At 48.4% G+C, this 17,687-nt stretch overlaps 1 protein-coding gene across 3 annotated transcripts in view; it reads right to left on the reverse strand.

Moving 5' to 3' along the window:
* Positions 1-2,389: 2,389 nt before the first annotated feature.
* Positions 2,390-17,687, reverse strand: part of KCNH4 (potassium voltage-gated channel subfamily H member 4) — a 51,914-nt gene continuing 36,616 nt past the window's right edge. For 2 of the 3 annotated variants that reach the window (XM_077314307.1, XM_077314306.1), the window contains exons 12-16: positions 12,366-12,404; positions 10,210-10,577; positions 8,694-8,800; positions 7,466-7,542; positions 2,390-4,800 (exon numbers count right to left, since the gene is read on the reverse strand). In XM_077314307.1, coding sequence (XP_077170422.1) covers positions 4,246-4,800; positions 7,466-7,542; positions 8,694-8,800; positions 10,210-10,577; positions 12,366-12,404 — 1,146 coding nt within the window. In that variant the 3' untranslated portion in view covers positions 2,390-4,245. Of the gene's footprint in view, positions 4,801-7,465; positions 7,543-8,693; positions 8,801-10,209; positions 10,578-12,365; positions 12,405-14,455; positions 14,571-17,687 lie in introns of those variants that run through there. The other variant, XM_077314308.1, reaches the window with a different exon arrangement.

The raw sequence follows: 17,687 nt of genomic DNA on the forward strand, positions 1-17,687 counted from the left end.
CCACATCCTCAGAGTAATCCTACCATGTAGTGTGTAGGGGAAACATATCCCCCCCCCCCCCGCCTGCCCTAGTTTCAGCTATTAATATAATGCCTCATACAGTTGTGTGCATGCAACAATGCACACAACAACTACACAATAACTACACAGTGCTCTAATGAGCCTGGGAATGATCCACTTAAATTCCAACACATGAGAGAGTCCTAAAATGCTTCCATGAGAAGTCACTGCAGAGAACAGTGGTTTAAACCCAGTTTAAGAAATCCAGTTTAAGAATTATATTTATGTAAACCCAGGAGAGGGAAGGGATGATTTGATGTACATTTGACTGAGAGGCAATTTGGGAGGTGGGGTGGTGGAAAGAGAGGAAAAACAAAAACCTTTCCGGTGATTTTTGTTCATGTTTCAGGGGATTCTCAAACTGTGCGTACAAGAAGGGACGGAAAGGGGAAATCTGCCTTGGGTTTGTTTGCGTTTCCAAAGCTCGACTTGCTGCTTTCCAGAACTTACAGTAGGAGTCACTGTGGTGCAAGGAAAACAGTCCCTACGCTGCTGAGATATCCAAGGACCCGGCATTCATGAAAACCTCTTTCCTATCAACTCAGCTGAAAATGCTGATTCTATTTTAATGGAGGGAAGCGAAAAAGCCATCTGCACATGTTCAGAATCAGAAGCACTGCCTGTAGACGAACAGAAAAATGCACAATAAATAAATCAATAAAAGTTCAGCAGGTCTTCTGAATTAACACGGATGCTTCTGAATTAGCACGAATTCACACCACCTAGTCCTTGTACAAAGGGCGCAATTTATAGGATGTACTTTTGCAAGGTTTCTCAGCAGATTTCTCTGCGGGGTTGGGCCGGCTCTGTCTGCTGGTGTCGCGGCAACTGCCTGGCGGTGTCCGTTCTCCGGGGTAGGTGATGACATGGCCCTTCAGGTCTCATTAAGAAGCAAACAGGCCAGCGTTGCCAAGGCGAAGGCAGCTGCGTGGCTGGTTGCTAGGAGACCCAGGTCCCATCAGGACCACAAGGCCAAATCCCAGGGAAGATGTCATCATGGGGCCCTCACGAGAGGTCTCCGGCATTCCCAACCCGGGTCCCTATGCAACTCAATAGTGACCGCCAAAGCAGTTGCCGTAGCAACGAGCGGCTGTCTTAGACACTCCGGGAAGCAGGGGGGGGTAGGCTGATCCCGGAGCAAAGGAAACGAGAGGGATGAATCTGGAGATGCCGGTTCCTCCTTCACAGAGACGTGCGCGGAATCGATGATGGCGTGTAATCCGTGATGTCACTCAAACCCGGATCCATTCTTGCAACTGAGAGCTACCAGCTATTTGCAGTAATAATGATAAAAAGGAGAGAGATTCCGGTGGGTTGGTCTGAAGCAGGAGAACTTTGTTCTCACATCCGTTGTTAATTCTTGTACTTGTATGTTCATGTACGGCTGTTCGACAATCTTACCAATTGCTTCAGTCCAGTCTCACCTATACTTACCACCTAGTTTCTTATGCATCTTGACTCTTAGCCTGTCCTGCTAGCTAACCTAATACATAATGGCTGAGGAAGACTTATTTCACTGTAGCTGAAGAAGTGGACAGGCATGCAGAAGCTTATACCCAGAGCATTTTTATTGCTCTGAGCATGCATATGTATAAGTTAGGAATGGTTTGTAGTGTCTAGGTTTTAGCACCATCCTGGGAAACTTCTGTGTTTTGTCCTTGGCTCAGCGCAGCTGTTTTCAAAGTAAGGGGAGGAGTCCCAGGGTAAACATAAAAGTTATGCTTGTAAGCTTGCCCTTTAGTTCTAGCAAGGACGCACCTTGCTCTCTGTTCCCCACTTTCTTGACAAAAGACATTTCCTTCAACAGCGTGTCGGTTTATTGGGAGTTCGGCAGACGCCTGACAGGTTATCAAAGCCTCTGGTTTAAAAATTGGAGCTACCAGAACCGGTCTGTCCAAGTGCAGAGGATCTATCCTGTACCCCTAAACAGCCTTTGTCAGGGCTACCATTCTACGATTGGACTCCCCAGTTTGAAAGGGTGCGATATTCAGTGATATTTAGATTTTAAAAGAGTTTGAGACTAAAGTTCTGTCGGATACGTTCAGTCCCATGGAGGGAAAGAGAGACACTTTTTCAAATAAGCCCAGTTATTTTCTTTAGACTGGAAAAAAACAAATGAGTCCAGGCCTGCTGCATTTATCCAGAGATCTCTTCTCTCCTAGTTGGTGACCTCCCACCCCACCCCCCAATTGCTGGAAGAGATAGAAAAACAAATTATTTCATTTTCAGGTGTTCTGTAGAATGACCTTTTTGCTGCTTCACGGAAGGATTGCATAACTGTGTCCGAGAACCCTCTTCAATGCCACAGGCGCGAAAGAAAACAAAAAAGAAAGATAATTTGTTTTTAATAGAAAACAATAAAGTTTTGGCTGTACAACAAGTTTCCAGTGCAGCTGCTGGCCCAATGAAGATCCTGGTTCTGAAGTCTTAGCGGGAAGGAAAGAGGAGAAGACAGCTGAGACAAACTTGAAGGAAAAAACTTTCTAGCTATGGGCCCACATTTGCTTCCAGAAATACACTTGGATATACTCACTAGGCTCACCACCTTCAGGCCAACTGCAGGACTCGCAGGGCTGCCAGCCTCCAGGTAGAAACTGGAGTTCTCCTGGAATTACAACCCATCTCCAGCCCACAGAGATCAGTGCCCCTGGAGGGAAAGGACATCTCTGGAGGGCAGACTCTGGCATACCATCTTCTCCTCCTAAACCCCACCATCCTCAGGCATCACCCCCAATCTCCAGGAATTTTCCAGGCTGGAGGTGGCAACACTATGCAGGAGGTGCCTCGCCTCCCACCCACACATTACAAAACCTTCCCGTTTGTTAGGAAGCAACATGACAACTCTGCACTAAGTCCACAAGAACAGTTTGATGCCTTCCAAATGCAAGCCATCTCTGTCCTCTCTACAGGGCCCTCCTGGCCATGGGTGGAGGATGGGGTGGAAGGGAAGGCTACCAGCTCCAGGTTGGGAAGCTCCTGGAGGTTTTGGTTTTGGGGTGGGGTCTCAGGATCTCCCGATATTATAACTCACCTGTAGACAACAGATAATGGTCCTCTTGGAGAACATGGATGCTTTGGAAGGCAGTCATTATGAGATTGTACCCCGTAGAGGTGCACATCCTCCCTATGCACCACCCGTAAATGTCCAGGAGCTCCTGAGCATGGAGCTGAAACCCTTACGGGGCAGGGTTGCCAACCTCCAGGTGGTGGCTGGAGATCCAATATTACAAATGATTTCCAAGTGGCAGATCAGTTCTCTTGGAGAAACTGGCCACTGTGCAAGATGGACTCCATGGCATTATATCCCCTCCCTAAACTCCACCCTCCTCAGGCTCCAACCCCAACATCTCCAGATGTTTCCCATCCCAGAGCTGGGAGCTGGCAACCTTAAGCTTCAAGGAGGCTTGCAAATATCCACCTCCAATCGTGACTGATGGTCATTAGCAAGAGGGAAGGTCCCATTCATTTTTTTCTCCATCCAGCAACAAAATATCATGGGATAGCCCTTTCCTTTGCAATTCATAATGCCAGGTTGGATTGAGACTGGCTTATTGTGCCATCTTTCCAGGGGAGGGGCTGGGGCTCGGTGACAGATTGGCATGAGGAGTGCTCCAAATTCAACCCCAGCATCCCCAATTAAAACAGCCAGATAGTTGGTGACGCACAAGACCCCCGCTTGAGACCATGGGGAGCCGCTACCAGTCTGAGTACAGAATACGGACCCTGATGGACCAAAGGCCAGGATAAGGCAGCGTTCCTACTTCCCTAGGGCAGATCCATCCCTCATGGCTTTTTGTACATGCATCATCCTTTTTTGGGGGGGTTGATCGATGCAATCTTCCAGCAACATATACAACAGCATGGTCTTCAAAGCGGCTTATAATCGCCTTCCCTTCCTCTCCCCACAACAGACACCCTGTGAGGTAGGTGAGGCTCTGCAAGACCAGATCTAACAGGACTGTGACTGGCCCAAGGTCACCGAGCTGGCTGCATGTGAAGGAGTGGGGAATCAAACCCAGCTCTCCAGATTAGAAGCCACCACCACTACGCCAAACAGGGGCCGGTGCCCTGATACGGATGTCCAGTCTTTTCCGAATAAATACCCCCCCAAGTCCAGATGGCTTCTCAGCTGGGTCCTGAGCACCGAATACCTGAAAGGAAGAAGTTGTGTCTGGAGCCTTGGCATCAGTGGAAGGTCTCTGAACTGGATCGAAAATGGAAGCGCGCTGGAGGGCAGCCCTGTCCTGAGCAGCTAGAGATCGAGTTCCGGGGAGAGAGAGAAGTCACCGGACACAGTATGGGCGAGCTTGAATGAGAAGAAGTCATACTGGCCGCCTGCCCGCCGTGGCTGCCTCCTTTGGCCTCCCTCCGGGGTGAATGGTATCGATGGGAGGGGCCCGGGGGGTCGCAGGAGGTGCAGACCAGCCGCTCCTGGGATCCGGGATGCTCCGGGCACGGGGAAGCGACGGAAGGCAAGGAGGCGGAGAAGGCAGAAAAGTCCGTGCTCGAGGACGCAGGAAGGCTAGCTGCCGGCATGGAGACCGAGGCCTGCAACGAAGGCTGATGAACAGGTTGCCTGCTTACAGGAGGCCGGTCGGGCGAGGCCTGGCCACAGTTACCAGGGCAGGTGGAGGTGAGGGCGGAGGCGGAGGAGGAAGAGGACAGCTGGTTCTGGAGGAGGCCCATCAGCAGTTGCAGCTCCTGGCTCAAGTGGGAGACTTCTTGGTTCAGGTTGCTGATCTGGACAAATCAGGGAGGAAATAAAGAGAGCGGGGAGGGAAGGCTCATTCCGCACACGTTGCAAAATGCACTTTCAAAGCAGGTTTTCCTGCCTGGCATTGACCAGGTCTAGGGCCTTCTCTGTCCTGGCCCCCAACTGGTGGAAAGAGGTCCCGGGGGAGATCAGGGCCCTGATGGAGCTAAAACAGTTCCGCAGGGCCTGCAAAAAGGAGCCAGGCATTTAGTTGAGGCCAGGCATAACCAACAATATCTGCTGGGCCCCTGCCCCCTCCCTCCCAGAAATCCATCAATGAGTTCTGCTATCAGTTAGGAGTATTAATGTTATGGTTATCTATATGTTATGGATTGCTTCTTGTATTGTTTTCTATATTTTATGTAAACCGCCCCGAGACTCTGGGGAGGGTGGTATATAAATATAAACAAACAAACAAACAAATAAATAAATAAAGCCGTAGAGCAGGATTGGCCAAACTGTGGCTCTCTAGATGTCCATGGACTACATTTCCCATGAGTTTGCAGGAACTAATGAAATTGTAGTCTATGGACATCCGGAGAGCCGCAGTTTGGCCACTCCTACCATAGTCCACCCTCCAAAGCCGTCATCTTCTCCGGGGGAACTGATTTTGGTCATCTGGAGATCCACTGTAAACCCGGGAGATCTCCAGCCGCTGCCTGGAGCATGGCATCCCTTCCTGTGAGGTAGGTCAGGCCCAAAATGACGAGCAAGCTTCTATGTCAGGGTAGGGATTCGAACCTAGATTTCCCCGATCCTAGTCTGGCATTCTCACCAGCTACACCAAACTGCCTCTCGTGTTATTTATATATTTATTTTGTGTGGGTCTCGTCTAAGATGTTCTAATGGAAACGCACGTGTAAGATCGCCAAGCAAGCTTCCGAGGCTGAGTGGGGATTTGAACCCAGGCCTTTCGGATCACAGTCTGATACTCTAGCCCAGTCTCTTTCAACCTTTTCACCGTGACGGAGCCCCTAAAATAATTTTTCAGCTTTCCAGGAGCCCTGGAAGTGATGTCAGCTGGCCATGCTGCCTTGCCACGCCCCCTGGAAGTGACATCACCACTCAACTGGACTGGATGCAGGAGGCGGATTAAGGTGGGAGTAGGCATGCAGGGTCCGCCCCCTCCCAGGCATAAAATCATGAGAGAACGCACTCATGGGGAGCAATGGGAGTGGCTGGTACCCTAGCTTGTGGCCGAGTCCATTAATGCAAGAGGGGAGGGGCCACAGACCCCCTCCGGAGCTCCTGTGGACTCCTCCTTGGGAATCGCTGCTGTAGCCACTACACCACCTCTATGAGACATTCAAGAAGCAGCTGAAGGAAAAGAACCTCATTGATTGATTGGGGAGGGGGGGAGGGATAGTGGAGGATGTTCATCCGAAATCGAGCCCCCACAGAGACTAAAGGAAAAGAGCAGAGAGGCGGTGTGGGGGGGGGGGTGTTAGAAGAGAATGCTGCCTTCTTTGTTGCTATGAAATTGTCACCAAGCCTGTGCTAATTTTACACCCTGACACCCTGAGTCAGAAACGCCAACACCAAGGATATACATTTCGGGGTTGGGGGGGGGGGTGTAGCTGCCTCTTTCATCCTGTTCTCTCTCCCCAGAGGCAGAAACAAAGCCAACCATACCCCAAAACAAACCAGGCATGAGAAACCCCACCCTTTCGGAGGGGTGGAAATCGGAAGAGGAAGGACTACCAATGGCTAACGTTTAGCCCGAAGACACATTCCCATCCACACTTAAAATCATACTTGGCCCCCAATTCCACCTGGAAATATCAGTTTCAAACCAAGAGACCCTTTATTCTGAATCTGCAATGCAGAGAGTTGCCTACATTTTATTCAATTGTTCCTAAATTATGTTCTTATGTTCCACTTTTCGGTCAGAATGTGTTCCTGAAGTGGCTCGCTGGAATTAAAATTGTACAAATGACATCAAATTTCAATACCAGTGTTCCTCGGGGAAGGAGATTTTGAGCAAAACTTATCCAGGCATACTGGAGGGTTCAAGACAGCTGCCTCCCCCCTCCTGGATTTTATTATTATTGTTGTTGTTGTTATCGTCAACATCTTGTCAGGCTTTGTTTAAATAAATATTTGTAACGTTTTTTAAATATTGTTTTGCAGATCAACTTTTGGGTTCCCGACTTCTGTTCAGGTTGGGTTTCGGTTCCCATTTCGGTTTTGCAAAATTTGTAATACAACATTCTGATAAAAAAACTACTAAAAAGCTACTGATACCCCCTTCTCCCAACCTGGCTCTCTAGGATCTTAGTCCAACCCTGAACTCAAATGCAGCCTACCGGGACATGTGTACACCAGTCTGTAACAGCCAACATGCATTTCTTTACAAACAAAACTGGGGACCAGTACCTAGACAGATGTGTGGTTTCAATAACACATTGAGTTGTACATGCTCTGAATGTAACATGAGAATTACTGCACGCACATAAAGAAAAATCAAGCGCACAGAGATAGCACATGCATTCACCATAACTTGTGAGCACGGCATCTGAGAATGGAAGAGCACACTGCACCTGCCCAGAGACAATGTGAGCCATTCTTAACTTTTTATTGTCTACACCTGGCCCCGGAAAACCCAAGGGGGAGCCCCAAGGAGCCCTGCCACACATTAAATCTGGGCCTCACCTCCTGATTGAGCTTCTGGACGCTTTGCTTTATCTCCTCAGATTGCGCGGCTAGTACGAGGTTGGCTGATTCCATCCCTACAAAGAAATCCAAGGATGGGAGTGGAATGAAGATAGCAATGAGAAAAGAATTACCCAAGGATTGCTCTCCGCCATGCACACAGCAGATTTTTTACATCCTGGGAACATTCATGCAAGCGTGACCCTCAAAAATCCGTATAGAACCTGTGATAAAATCCTTTTAAAAGTTGCGAGAATCGAACGGTCACATAAGATTCATGTGAAAACATCAAATATTAAAACTGTATTTTTTAAAAGTTATTTAAAAAAAATTCAATATTGTTATGTCAAATTATTTTGATGTTACGTTAAAGATCTCAGTGCGACAAAGCTGTTGATTTTTAAGTTTTGAAATCATCTGAAAAATAACAGAGATATCGCAATGCAGCACTGGAGCATTATGCTTCTTGCCTGCGTCCGTACCACGCGGAGTATGGTTCATGAGTGAAGTGCACACTTCGTGCCTCCATGTCCTTTAAATATTGCTGGGTGACAATTTCCGTTGGATTTCCGTTGCATATCTTAAAAGATTTTCCCCATGACTGCTGCATAAGATGCTTTCACATAAAACATTAATAGAATAATAACATTTTTTGTACAAACTCTCATTAAAAGGCTAAGGTGCCACTGAAACAGCAAATGCCTGTATGGGCTGTAAAACTTCTGGGGGAAGGTATAAGTTTGCAGGACAGAATGCTTATCCATATAAACAAATCCCCTGCATGCAGAAAGTGTGCATGTCAGGACAAAGGCTGCAGGGTCTCCCAGCCACTTGCTCAGCAAGCAGATGCCTGCTTGGCTACACCTGACATCCCTAGACCGCTGTCCACACCATCAGAAGGTCAGCGATGACTGTAAAATCATTATTATGGTGGGGCAGGTAAAGAGACTGGCACACTTTCTTTCATGTGAAGAGGTTGGACTAGATGGCCTGTAGGGCCCCAAAGAAGGATGATTCTATACCACAAGGGAAGGCAATATAAAAATATAAACAAACAAACCAATGATTCTAGCTCTATTGCTCAACTGGGACTTCTAAAACTAACCGGAGATAGCTTTTGGTCTACAAGGGGTGTTTTGTTTCATGAGCTTTGATGGTCAGTGGCTAAACAGCTTTCGGCCCCCTCGAGACAGGTAGAAGGACCACCCGGCCTCTGAGTCACGGTTACCTGATGTGGCATGCTCTTGCACCAGGCTCTGCGGAGGCTGGTCCACGTTGAAACTAAAGGTTTGCGATTCGGATCCCCCGCCATCATCTTCAATTCCATCGACGACTCTGGAGAGGTCGGTTAGTAAACCAGAGGTTTGGGAAATGGAAGGGAAGAAGGAGGAGGAGGAGAAAAAGAAGAAGAAGAATAGGGCTTTATCCCCTGCTTTTCTTTACCTTACAGGGTCTCAAAATGGTTTTGGGGCGTCTTTACCTTCCTCTAACCAACAACAGTCACCTTATGAGGTCATTGGGGCTCAGAAGGTCCTAAGAGAACTGTGACTGGTGCAAGGTCACACAATGTGATTTGGAATAGTGGATTGATGTACATTCCTCTGGTCTGGGGATGGGGTAAGCACATCTAGTCACAGTCCTGTTTGAGATGTTCTCACAGAGCTGTTCTCTCAGAGCTCTCTCAGTCCCACCTACCTTTACATGTTGTCTGTTGTGGGGAGAAGGCAATTAGAAGCTGCCTTGAGACTCCTTCAGGCAGTGAAAAGCGGGGTATAAAAACCAACTCTTCCACTTCTTCAGTTGAAGATTCTCATGGAAGACCTGCTCAGAAGCTGAGGAATATAGAACCTACAGCTAGGCCCACAGCTGTAATTAACTATTGGCGAATGCATTCAGCACACACACCAAGACATCCTCTTATAATTTCCACAGCAGAGCATTAAAAACAGATTCCAGGAGGAAGCCCTGGCTGAAATTAAAGCTTCCTTTGCAGATTTAGGGGTCTTTCCACTGTCTGTCATTCTAACCAACTTCTCTGCAGTATTTTTTTAATTTTAAATTTGTTCTAGAGCAGGCAAAAAGGCAGACCCAATTAAAAACACACACGCCTTGATTTGTAAGTCTACAAACGACAATCGGATTTCAAAATCTACTTCAGAAAGGCACAAGAGAGGTCCCTAAATCCTGAATTTCCACAAACAAAAATAAACTTAGGAGAAGATAGGTTGAAAGACTTGGGAATGTTCAGCCTGGAGAAAAGGAGGTTGAGAGGAGACATGATAGCCCTCTTTAAGTATTTGAAAGGTTGTCACTTGGAGGAGGGCAGGATGCGGTTTCCGTTGGCTGCAGAGGAAAGGACGCGCAGTAATGGGTTTAAAGTACAAGTACAACGATATAGGCTAGATATCAGGGGGGGGGAATTCACACTCGGAGTAGTTCAGCAGTGGAATAGGCTGCCTAAGGAGGTGGTGGGCTCCCCCTCACTGGCAGTCTTCAAGCAAAGGTTGGATACACACTTTTCTTGGATGCTTTAGGATGCTTAGGGCTGATCCTGCGTTGAGCAGGGGGTTGGACTAGATGGCCTGTATGGCCCCTTCCAACTCTATGATTCTGTGATTCTATGAATATATATGTGAATGTTCCTCCTGGATTTATTCCTGGCTCGGTTTCATTTTGCCCTCTCAAAGATCATTTGGGCGCCGGCTGCTCTGCAGCTGGCCGGGGAGCTCCTTGTCCTTCCTTACCTGGGGCTGAGGTTTGGGGTTCCGTAGTTCACGAGGGACGGAATGAGGAGCTTGCCAGGTTTCCGGCCACCATTGCTCTCCCTGTCGGAGAGACGGTCCTCGCGGAAGCACCGTGGAGAGGGGCTACGGCCCTGGCTGTAGCGGGCCGGGGACCGACAAGTCCGCCGCAGGGCTGAGAACTGACGCAAGTCATCCCCCAGCAGGCTGCTGAGGGAGCCCCGCCTCATGGGGCTGTTGAGGTTGGGGAGCAGGAGTTTTCGGCGAGTGATGGTGGCAGGTGAGGGCTGGAAGAAGTCCTCTGGGTCCTCACTGTACTCCTGGATCGAGGGCAGGGGCTTCTCAGGGGCAGCACCGCTTTCAGGGTGAGGCTGGGAAATGGGGAAGAAGAAGGAAGAAGGAATTGTAGTCCATGAACATCTGGAGGACCACAGGTTGACTACCCCTGTTTTAAGTAATTAAACACAGCTCTCCTATCACCCCTTTCCCTCCTCTTCTCCAAGCTGCCCATACCCAACTCACTCAACCTCTCCTCATAAGGCACGGATTCCAACCCCTCAGCCCTCTTAGTTGCCCTTCTCTGAACACGCTCCAATTTGTCCAGAGCCTTCTTGAGCTGCTGCGCCCAGAACTGGATGTAATATTCCAAATGAAGCCGAGCCAGTGCGGAATAGAGCAGTATTGGAACTTCCCTTCCTGCCAATGCAAACCGAGTCATTATTTTCTCAATGCTTTACAGAGCAGGAGAACGGAGACGAACGCAAGGAAACGGGGTAATGCTGAGCATTCGTTCCTAAATAATCACATCAGCAACCGAAAGCAGAAAGGCCCAGAATTAAATCACGTTAAATGTTTCAAAAATAATGTCCTGAGAACAGAACAGGCCTGGATCTAGACCCGATTGGCCATCGAATTCTAAAATAAACATTGTGGCAGTCAGGAGTTGAACTGGGTTTCATCGTGGTCCTTCAATATTAAACCTGATCTAAAGAACCCTGGTCAGCCAAGCAAGTATTCTTGTGATCTTGAGCCCTCTTTCCAACCCTCCAGAAGTAGAGGCTGGGTGGGTGGGTGGGGGGAGTTTTGGAGCTATTACTGCCATGTTGCTCAGTTTTTATTGTGGTTTTTGTTCTCCGTTTTAATGGGGGTTTATTGGGACTTTTATTGGACGTTTGTAACCCGCCACAAACCGGTCTCGGGAGTGGCAGGAAATAAATTGAAAACATAAAGTAAAAAATAAAACAACATTAAACCTCAACCAGCTAAACCCTCTGGAATTTTTAAACCTTTAAGATGATTTAGACCCGCCTGAGTCAAGCCGCCAAAGTAAAAGCAATACAACAAAATCCTATAACCAAAAAGAAAAGGAGTTCTCTAACAAGCCTGCGGCACAGCAACGGCCCAAGAAGATTTTGGAAATTGAAAAATGATATCCACGGAACAGTCCTCGATCTAGAAGCAGATTGTGAAGACGGTTTTTAAAGATGCCAGCTCTATCTTAAAAGCCTAAATAGAAAATGGTTTCCGACTGCCAGCTCTCTACTGGGAAAGTCCTGGGGATTTGGGGACAGAAACTGCAAAGGCAGGATTTGGGAAGGGGCAGGACCAAAGTGGGGTATAATGCTATGGGATCCACCCTCTCTCTTTTCAAATAAGAAAATAGCCAAGGAAGGGCTGTCGCCACCTGAATAAACTCTGTCTTGTGAAGTCAGCGCAAGTTAAATAACTTTCACAAACATTCCGTTATATTTTTGCACTTCGGATATTGATAGAAATCAAAATCCCAGGATCGCCCTCAACGTTTACCACTAGACAAGAGTCCTGCCTTGGCCAGTCTCAGCCTGGCCCTCTGGCTGTGGTGAGAGGCCTACGGATGATCCGGGGACTGGAACTAACCACTAGACACCGCCTTACCTACCCGCAGTGTTGTTGTTTTTTATCCTAGCGAGTCAGTCCCCAGGGCCGCATGACGGCTCATTACGAGTCCGGTTGTCTAGAAAAGCAACCTAAATAGGGTTGCCAGAGCCAGGTTGGGAAGCCCCTGAAGATTTGGTTTTCTTAGGAAGTTTTGCTCGAGGTCTGTGCCCCCCTCACGCCCCATGCAACTTAATCTGGCCATGATTCAAAATACCTCCCCACCATCAACAAATCCAAGGTACCTGGGATAAACGCGGGGACCTGGAGAATCGGAGGAGTCCCTGGAGAGAAACAAAGAAACAAAGAAGTTAGCCCTGGCAGCAGTTCCCATCCGGGCTAGTGGCCTAAACCCAACCAGCCTTAGGTTGCTGGGACTACCAAGATGGACGCTGATGAAAAAATATCCAATATACCAGGTATGCTATCATTTCTAGGATAGGGGGTGTGATCATGCCAGTGGGGTAGCTGTGTTAAGCCTAGGGCAGCAAAAACCAAACAGACGTCCGAGAGCACCTTGAAGTCTGATACATTTTATCCTGGTGCGAGCAAACGCAGGAACACAAGGCGTTAGTCTTTACGGTATCCCTAGATGTCCATTTTATAGGTCATGAGCTTTCTACGTGGCTACGTGGGGCCATCACCAAAACAGCAGCCTTCTTGCCACACACTAGGGAGGGTCAGAGATTTGCCAGCCAAAGTATGGTCTGGGTTCTTCAGTTGTGGGGCAGTGGGGAGCTTGAACAGGTGAGTCCAGCCAAGGGACACAGGTGCTTCTGGTATCACTGTGACAACATGCAAGACAAGACAGCTGTCGGTGCATTGTCTCCACTGTTCTTCAGCCAGACTGTTGGAAACAGGAGTCAAAAGGAGCCAACAGGGTTTCGCCTAGTCCCGTAAAGTCACTGCCCCTGTCCTGCCCTCTCAGAGTTCCACCTGTTTTATTGGGTTTCCTCCAAGCCCGAGCAAATCTCACCTATTAATTCATGGCTACATGGCTAATCCTATATGGTCACTTCCACGCCTCTGCGCTGGCTCTCTCCCACCTCTCTGCTTCCATTCTGCTTCTCTAGCACCGAAAGACTTTGTCATTTCGCTAAGCGCTTTCATTTAGTCCTCCCAGATCAGGGGTAGTCAAACTGCGGCCCTCCAGATGTCCATGGACTACAATTCCCAGGAGCCCCTGCCAGCGTTCGCTGGCAGGGGCTCCTGGGAATTGTAGTCCATGGACATCTGGAGGGCCGCAGTTTGACTACCCCTGTCCCAGATAGTGCCCTGACAGAAGTAAAATTCCCCGAGCAGACTGCTAACCCAGGTTTCAGGGAGTGGTGTCGATCTGGTTCGAAGGCTCAGGGGAAGCACATCTGTGAGGGGAATCCAGAAATTCCTGTTCATCCTATAGCAGATTTTAGTTGCATCACTATGCTCTTTGGACCCTCTCTCAGGAGCAGAATTTCAGGGGCTGGGCAAGACTGCAGCAGAAGAGGAGGGGTCAGGGGGGTCCTTCCACACTTTTGGTATCTTCAGAGTTGAGTTAGAGGTAGATTGAGCATCTCCCCCCCCCACCACCACCACTGAATTCCTAACATTGTTCTTTCCCTCGCCTCCCTGGTCTGACCATTTTTATGGTCTGGAGAGGCTTCCTCTGCCCTGCTGTGAGAACTCCCCCTTATCTACCAGCGTCCTTGATCTGTCTGGTAGAGGTTGGAAATTTACTGCCAGGATCATCCAGCAGGGCGGACCAGATGGCTCCAGTTATTCAGGCCTTTTTAGATCTATAATTCTTTCCTATGTGAACCCCTCTTCCCACCTAAACTGCCCCCTATATATATATCCCTGTGGGGGCTCTGTGTAGTTGTCTCTGTCAATATTTCCTGCACTTGCCAAGCTCTGTCTCATTTTGCATCATGGACTCCTTTCAATAGAGCCTGACTTCTTAGCACCACTTGTGTTTGAAGCAACATTATACAACGGGGACTCTGTTGGTTGTGTGGTTTGTGACACAGTCCTGGTTTGCAAGGGGACAGATTCTGTTCACACAGAGAGAGCCTTACGCCAGAGCAACCTCCTTGAAGACGTCTTCCTATGCCCCTGGCAGTCCCTTCCCATCCGGAGAGCCAAAATGGCCGACATCCCCTCCCCGCAGACGAGCTTAGAGACAGACAGATTTCCATAGGCTACATCGAAGTGTCAGGAGACAGGAAGAGGAGGTGAAAATCCAGGGGAGCCTTTTCACATTGAGAGGGTCATTTTGGAGGCCACGTGGTGGCACCAAGGTGTGCAGGGCTGGTGGGGTGAGGGAAGGCAGGTGGGACGGGACACAACGACCTTTCACCTCTCGGTCACTGGTTCGCATGTAGCCCAGGCCGGTAGCGCCCAAACATTGTTACCATCCGACGGCTGTTGGAGAGCTTACGGGCGATTACGGGCTGCTGGTCTCGGTCTTGGTCCTAGTGGACAAAAACCACCATCACAATCAGCAGGGGAAGCAGGAGATGTCCTGGCAAGGGGGGGATGGAAGACAGGGGAGGTCACAGTGAGGAGGAAAAGGTGGGCAGGGTCCCTTGCATGTGAGCAGGTTGTGAAATCAGGTCTGACTTTTCCAGGGGGGAAAGGGAAGGGGGAAGGCGATTGTAAACTGCTTGGAGACTTCTTTGGGTAGAGAAAAGCGGCATATAAGAACTAACTCTTCTTCTTCTTCAGTGCCTCTGTTCCTTGGTTTTTGAGTTGCTTGTCGAGTTGGCTGTTCTGCAGCCAGTGGGGTGGAAATCTGGCGGTTAGGTTTCACAAAAAGTTTTCCTAGTTAGGCAGGTAGAAGCATAGCTATAGACACACCCACCAGGGCCCCTCCCCTTCCCACTCCCTCCAGGCCCATCATTGGCCTATTTGGGAAGGGGGCCAGGTCAACATGACCATATATGGTCATAGCACCTGATAAATGTTTAACAATTTAAAAAAAATATTTAAATTGCATACTCTATTTTCTCCCCGGTAGGAACCCGAGCTGACTTATCCCATTGCTACCCCACTCTCTACTACAACCTCTCCACAACCATCCTGGGAGGCAGGCTAGGCTGGAAGAATATGACAGCCCCCAAGTCTGGGATTCGAACTCAGTCCTTTCAGGTCTTAACTTGACACTTTAACCACTTTAAGCCATCAGGATCTCACGGAAGGGCTTCCCTTGAGATGAGGCTCTCTGGAGTTCCACTTGGGAACCAGGGTGGTTTTTTAAAAAAAAGGCAGAATTTGAATCAAGGAAAGGATAAAATTTAAAAGCCAGTTCCTGGGGTCGGTCATTCTGTCCCGCTTCATCATGGGGGGGATGAGGTCCCTACTGCGTTTGTGGGGCAAGGCCAGGGGACTTCTGTCTGCAAAATAGCTGAGAGCATGGAAAGGCTGCCCAGGCAGTGGGATCCAGTGGAGAAAAGCCGATTTAGCCAATAGGTGCACTTGTCTCCCTTTGAAAGCATATGACTGCAATTCATGTCCAGCTTGAAAGTGAAGTGCTACTCTGGTGGGGCAAAACCTGCCTCCGATCCCTGGGGCCAATAAGGAGAACACCCTGCAGGATCCTGCAAACCCGGGTCTGAGTAAAGACCTCTCTGCAGAGGTTCCTCTCCATACTTGCATATCTTTGAGCCAAATCTCACGGGACATGAGAGATCTGCAGTTGGAGCCTGGCCCTTTCTGTCTGTTTGTTTCAACTTTTAAACAGATGTAGGAGCGCTGAACACGCAAACCTCTGGATCTTCTCGGTTATAAACAAAAACGAAACCCAGCAAATCAGAGGCTAAGAGAGAGGGGGGAAATTGTTTCTTCGCCCCGATGCAAGTTGTTGTTTTGGACTCCCTTTCTTTATCTCCGTGGCAGGAAAGCTGGGCCAAAAATTAGTGCTCAGATGAGCAACCTGCTGCTTTTTTTCAGGAGTCGGTGGAGGAGGGAATCGGTGGCAGAAGCTGATGCAATCCCAGCGGTTCCTTCCTCTGCCCCAAATTGAAACCTGAACTTCCCCCGTTCTAAGGAAGACAAAACGGATCAATGCTACAGCTTCCCTTAAGAGGCAGCTTCACATTTATATAGTCAACAGGTGTGAAGTTGCTTTTCCTGTACTGCTTAAGGCAGGGGTAGTCAAACTGCGGCCCTCCAGGTGTCCATGGACTACAATTCCCATGAGCCCCTGCCAGCATTCACTGGCAGGGGCTCATGGGAATTGTAGTCCATGGACAACTGGAGGGCCGCAGTTTGACTACCCCTGGAGATGCGCATGCGTGTGTTCAGACATGAGGCTGAATGCATGCTTCGTAGAGCACATCAAGAAGAAATGAGCAGCCTGACCTTCTGAGGAACATGATGAAAAACCAAAAGGGAACATAAACCCAAACTGAGAAGACTAGTTTCTAAGCCTGAAGGTTGAGCAACAAAATATATTAAAATTAAAATACAAATATTCATTATTGTGCACATTCAGAAGGTTAAAAACAACATTGAAGCACAAAAATCCAAATCTGAGCAATATTGCAGGTGCAGTCTTAATGGTCACCTGTCCATCCATCCATCCATCCATCCATCCATCCATCCATCCATCCATCCATCCATGCTTAAATTTCTATACCAGCCCTCCAAACACATTTCAACCCAGAGGGCCTTCACCAGTGGTCAAATAAAACGTCTACACACATATAATGAAACGAGATTACAAGATTACAATAAGGCCTGGTTGGTGGCATAAGAATCATAAAATGTGAATTTCTCAACAAGGCATAGTAATAATTCCAGATGTGGAGCTCACAACAGAAAATCAAAATTGTCAAGAACACCCACTCTGCCCAAGGCCAAGATTCAATCCCGACTGTGCATCCTTCTGTGTAAAGCAAAATGGCGGCTCTCGACAATTTTGAGTTTTGCACAGGCTTGGATTGTTACGTTTTAACATTGGTTTTAATCTTCTTAATGTGCACCTAATAATAGATTTGTATTTTAATTTAAATATATTTTCTTGCTCAACCTTTAGGCTCCTTTCTGCATCTTGATGCCGATAAAGAAACTGGGGTTTTCCGGGGGGGGGGGCATGTGATCTTTGTCTCTTCGAAGCCCTCAATATAACCTCCCCCCCATCTTTTCACCCTGGTTAGCAGCTGGAGCTGCCCTTTCCCATTCAATCTCCCCTTCCTTTCCACTTCCAGTGCTAATTCCAGATACTGTTCAATCTGTACCAAGCTAACCACAGTTAGCTTTAAATCAAAAGCCAACCGTGGTTTCAAATGGCGGTTGAAAGCTGACCCAGGCTAGGCAAATCAACTAAGGTTCGTTCAGCTCATGCAGAGGTAATGCTAACTATCCTTTGCTCTGAAAAGAGAAAGGAGAGGGATGTGGTGGGGGCAGTTAGAGGCACATGAGTTCGAGGAATATGGCAGAGGACCAAGGGTGACCAGCACATGGTGCTCTCCCTCTCTCTCTTAACCCACAATTAAGAGAACAGGAGGTTTTATGTAGGTTTGAGAATTGAAGAGGCACTGGGAGGAGGTAGAGGACAGAGGAATATCATTACCGAGGAACAGGGGGAA

This window comes from Paroedura picta, chromosome 16 (genome assembly GCF_049243985.1).
Source record: "Paroedura picta isolate Pp20150507F chromosome 16, Ppicta_v3.0, whole genome shotgun sequence".
Lineage (NCBI taxonomy): Eukaryota > Metazoa > Chordata > Lepidosauria > Squamata > Gekkonidae > Paroedura > Paroedura picta.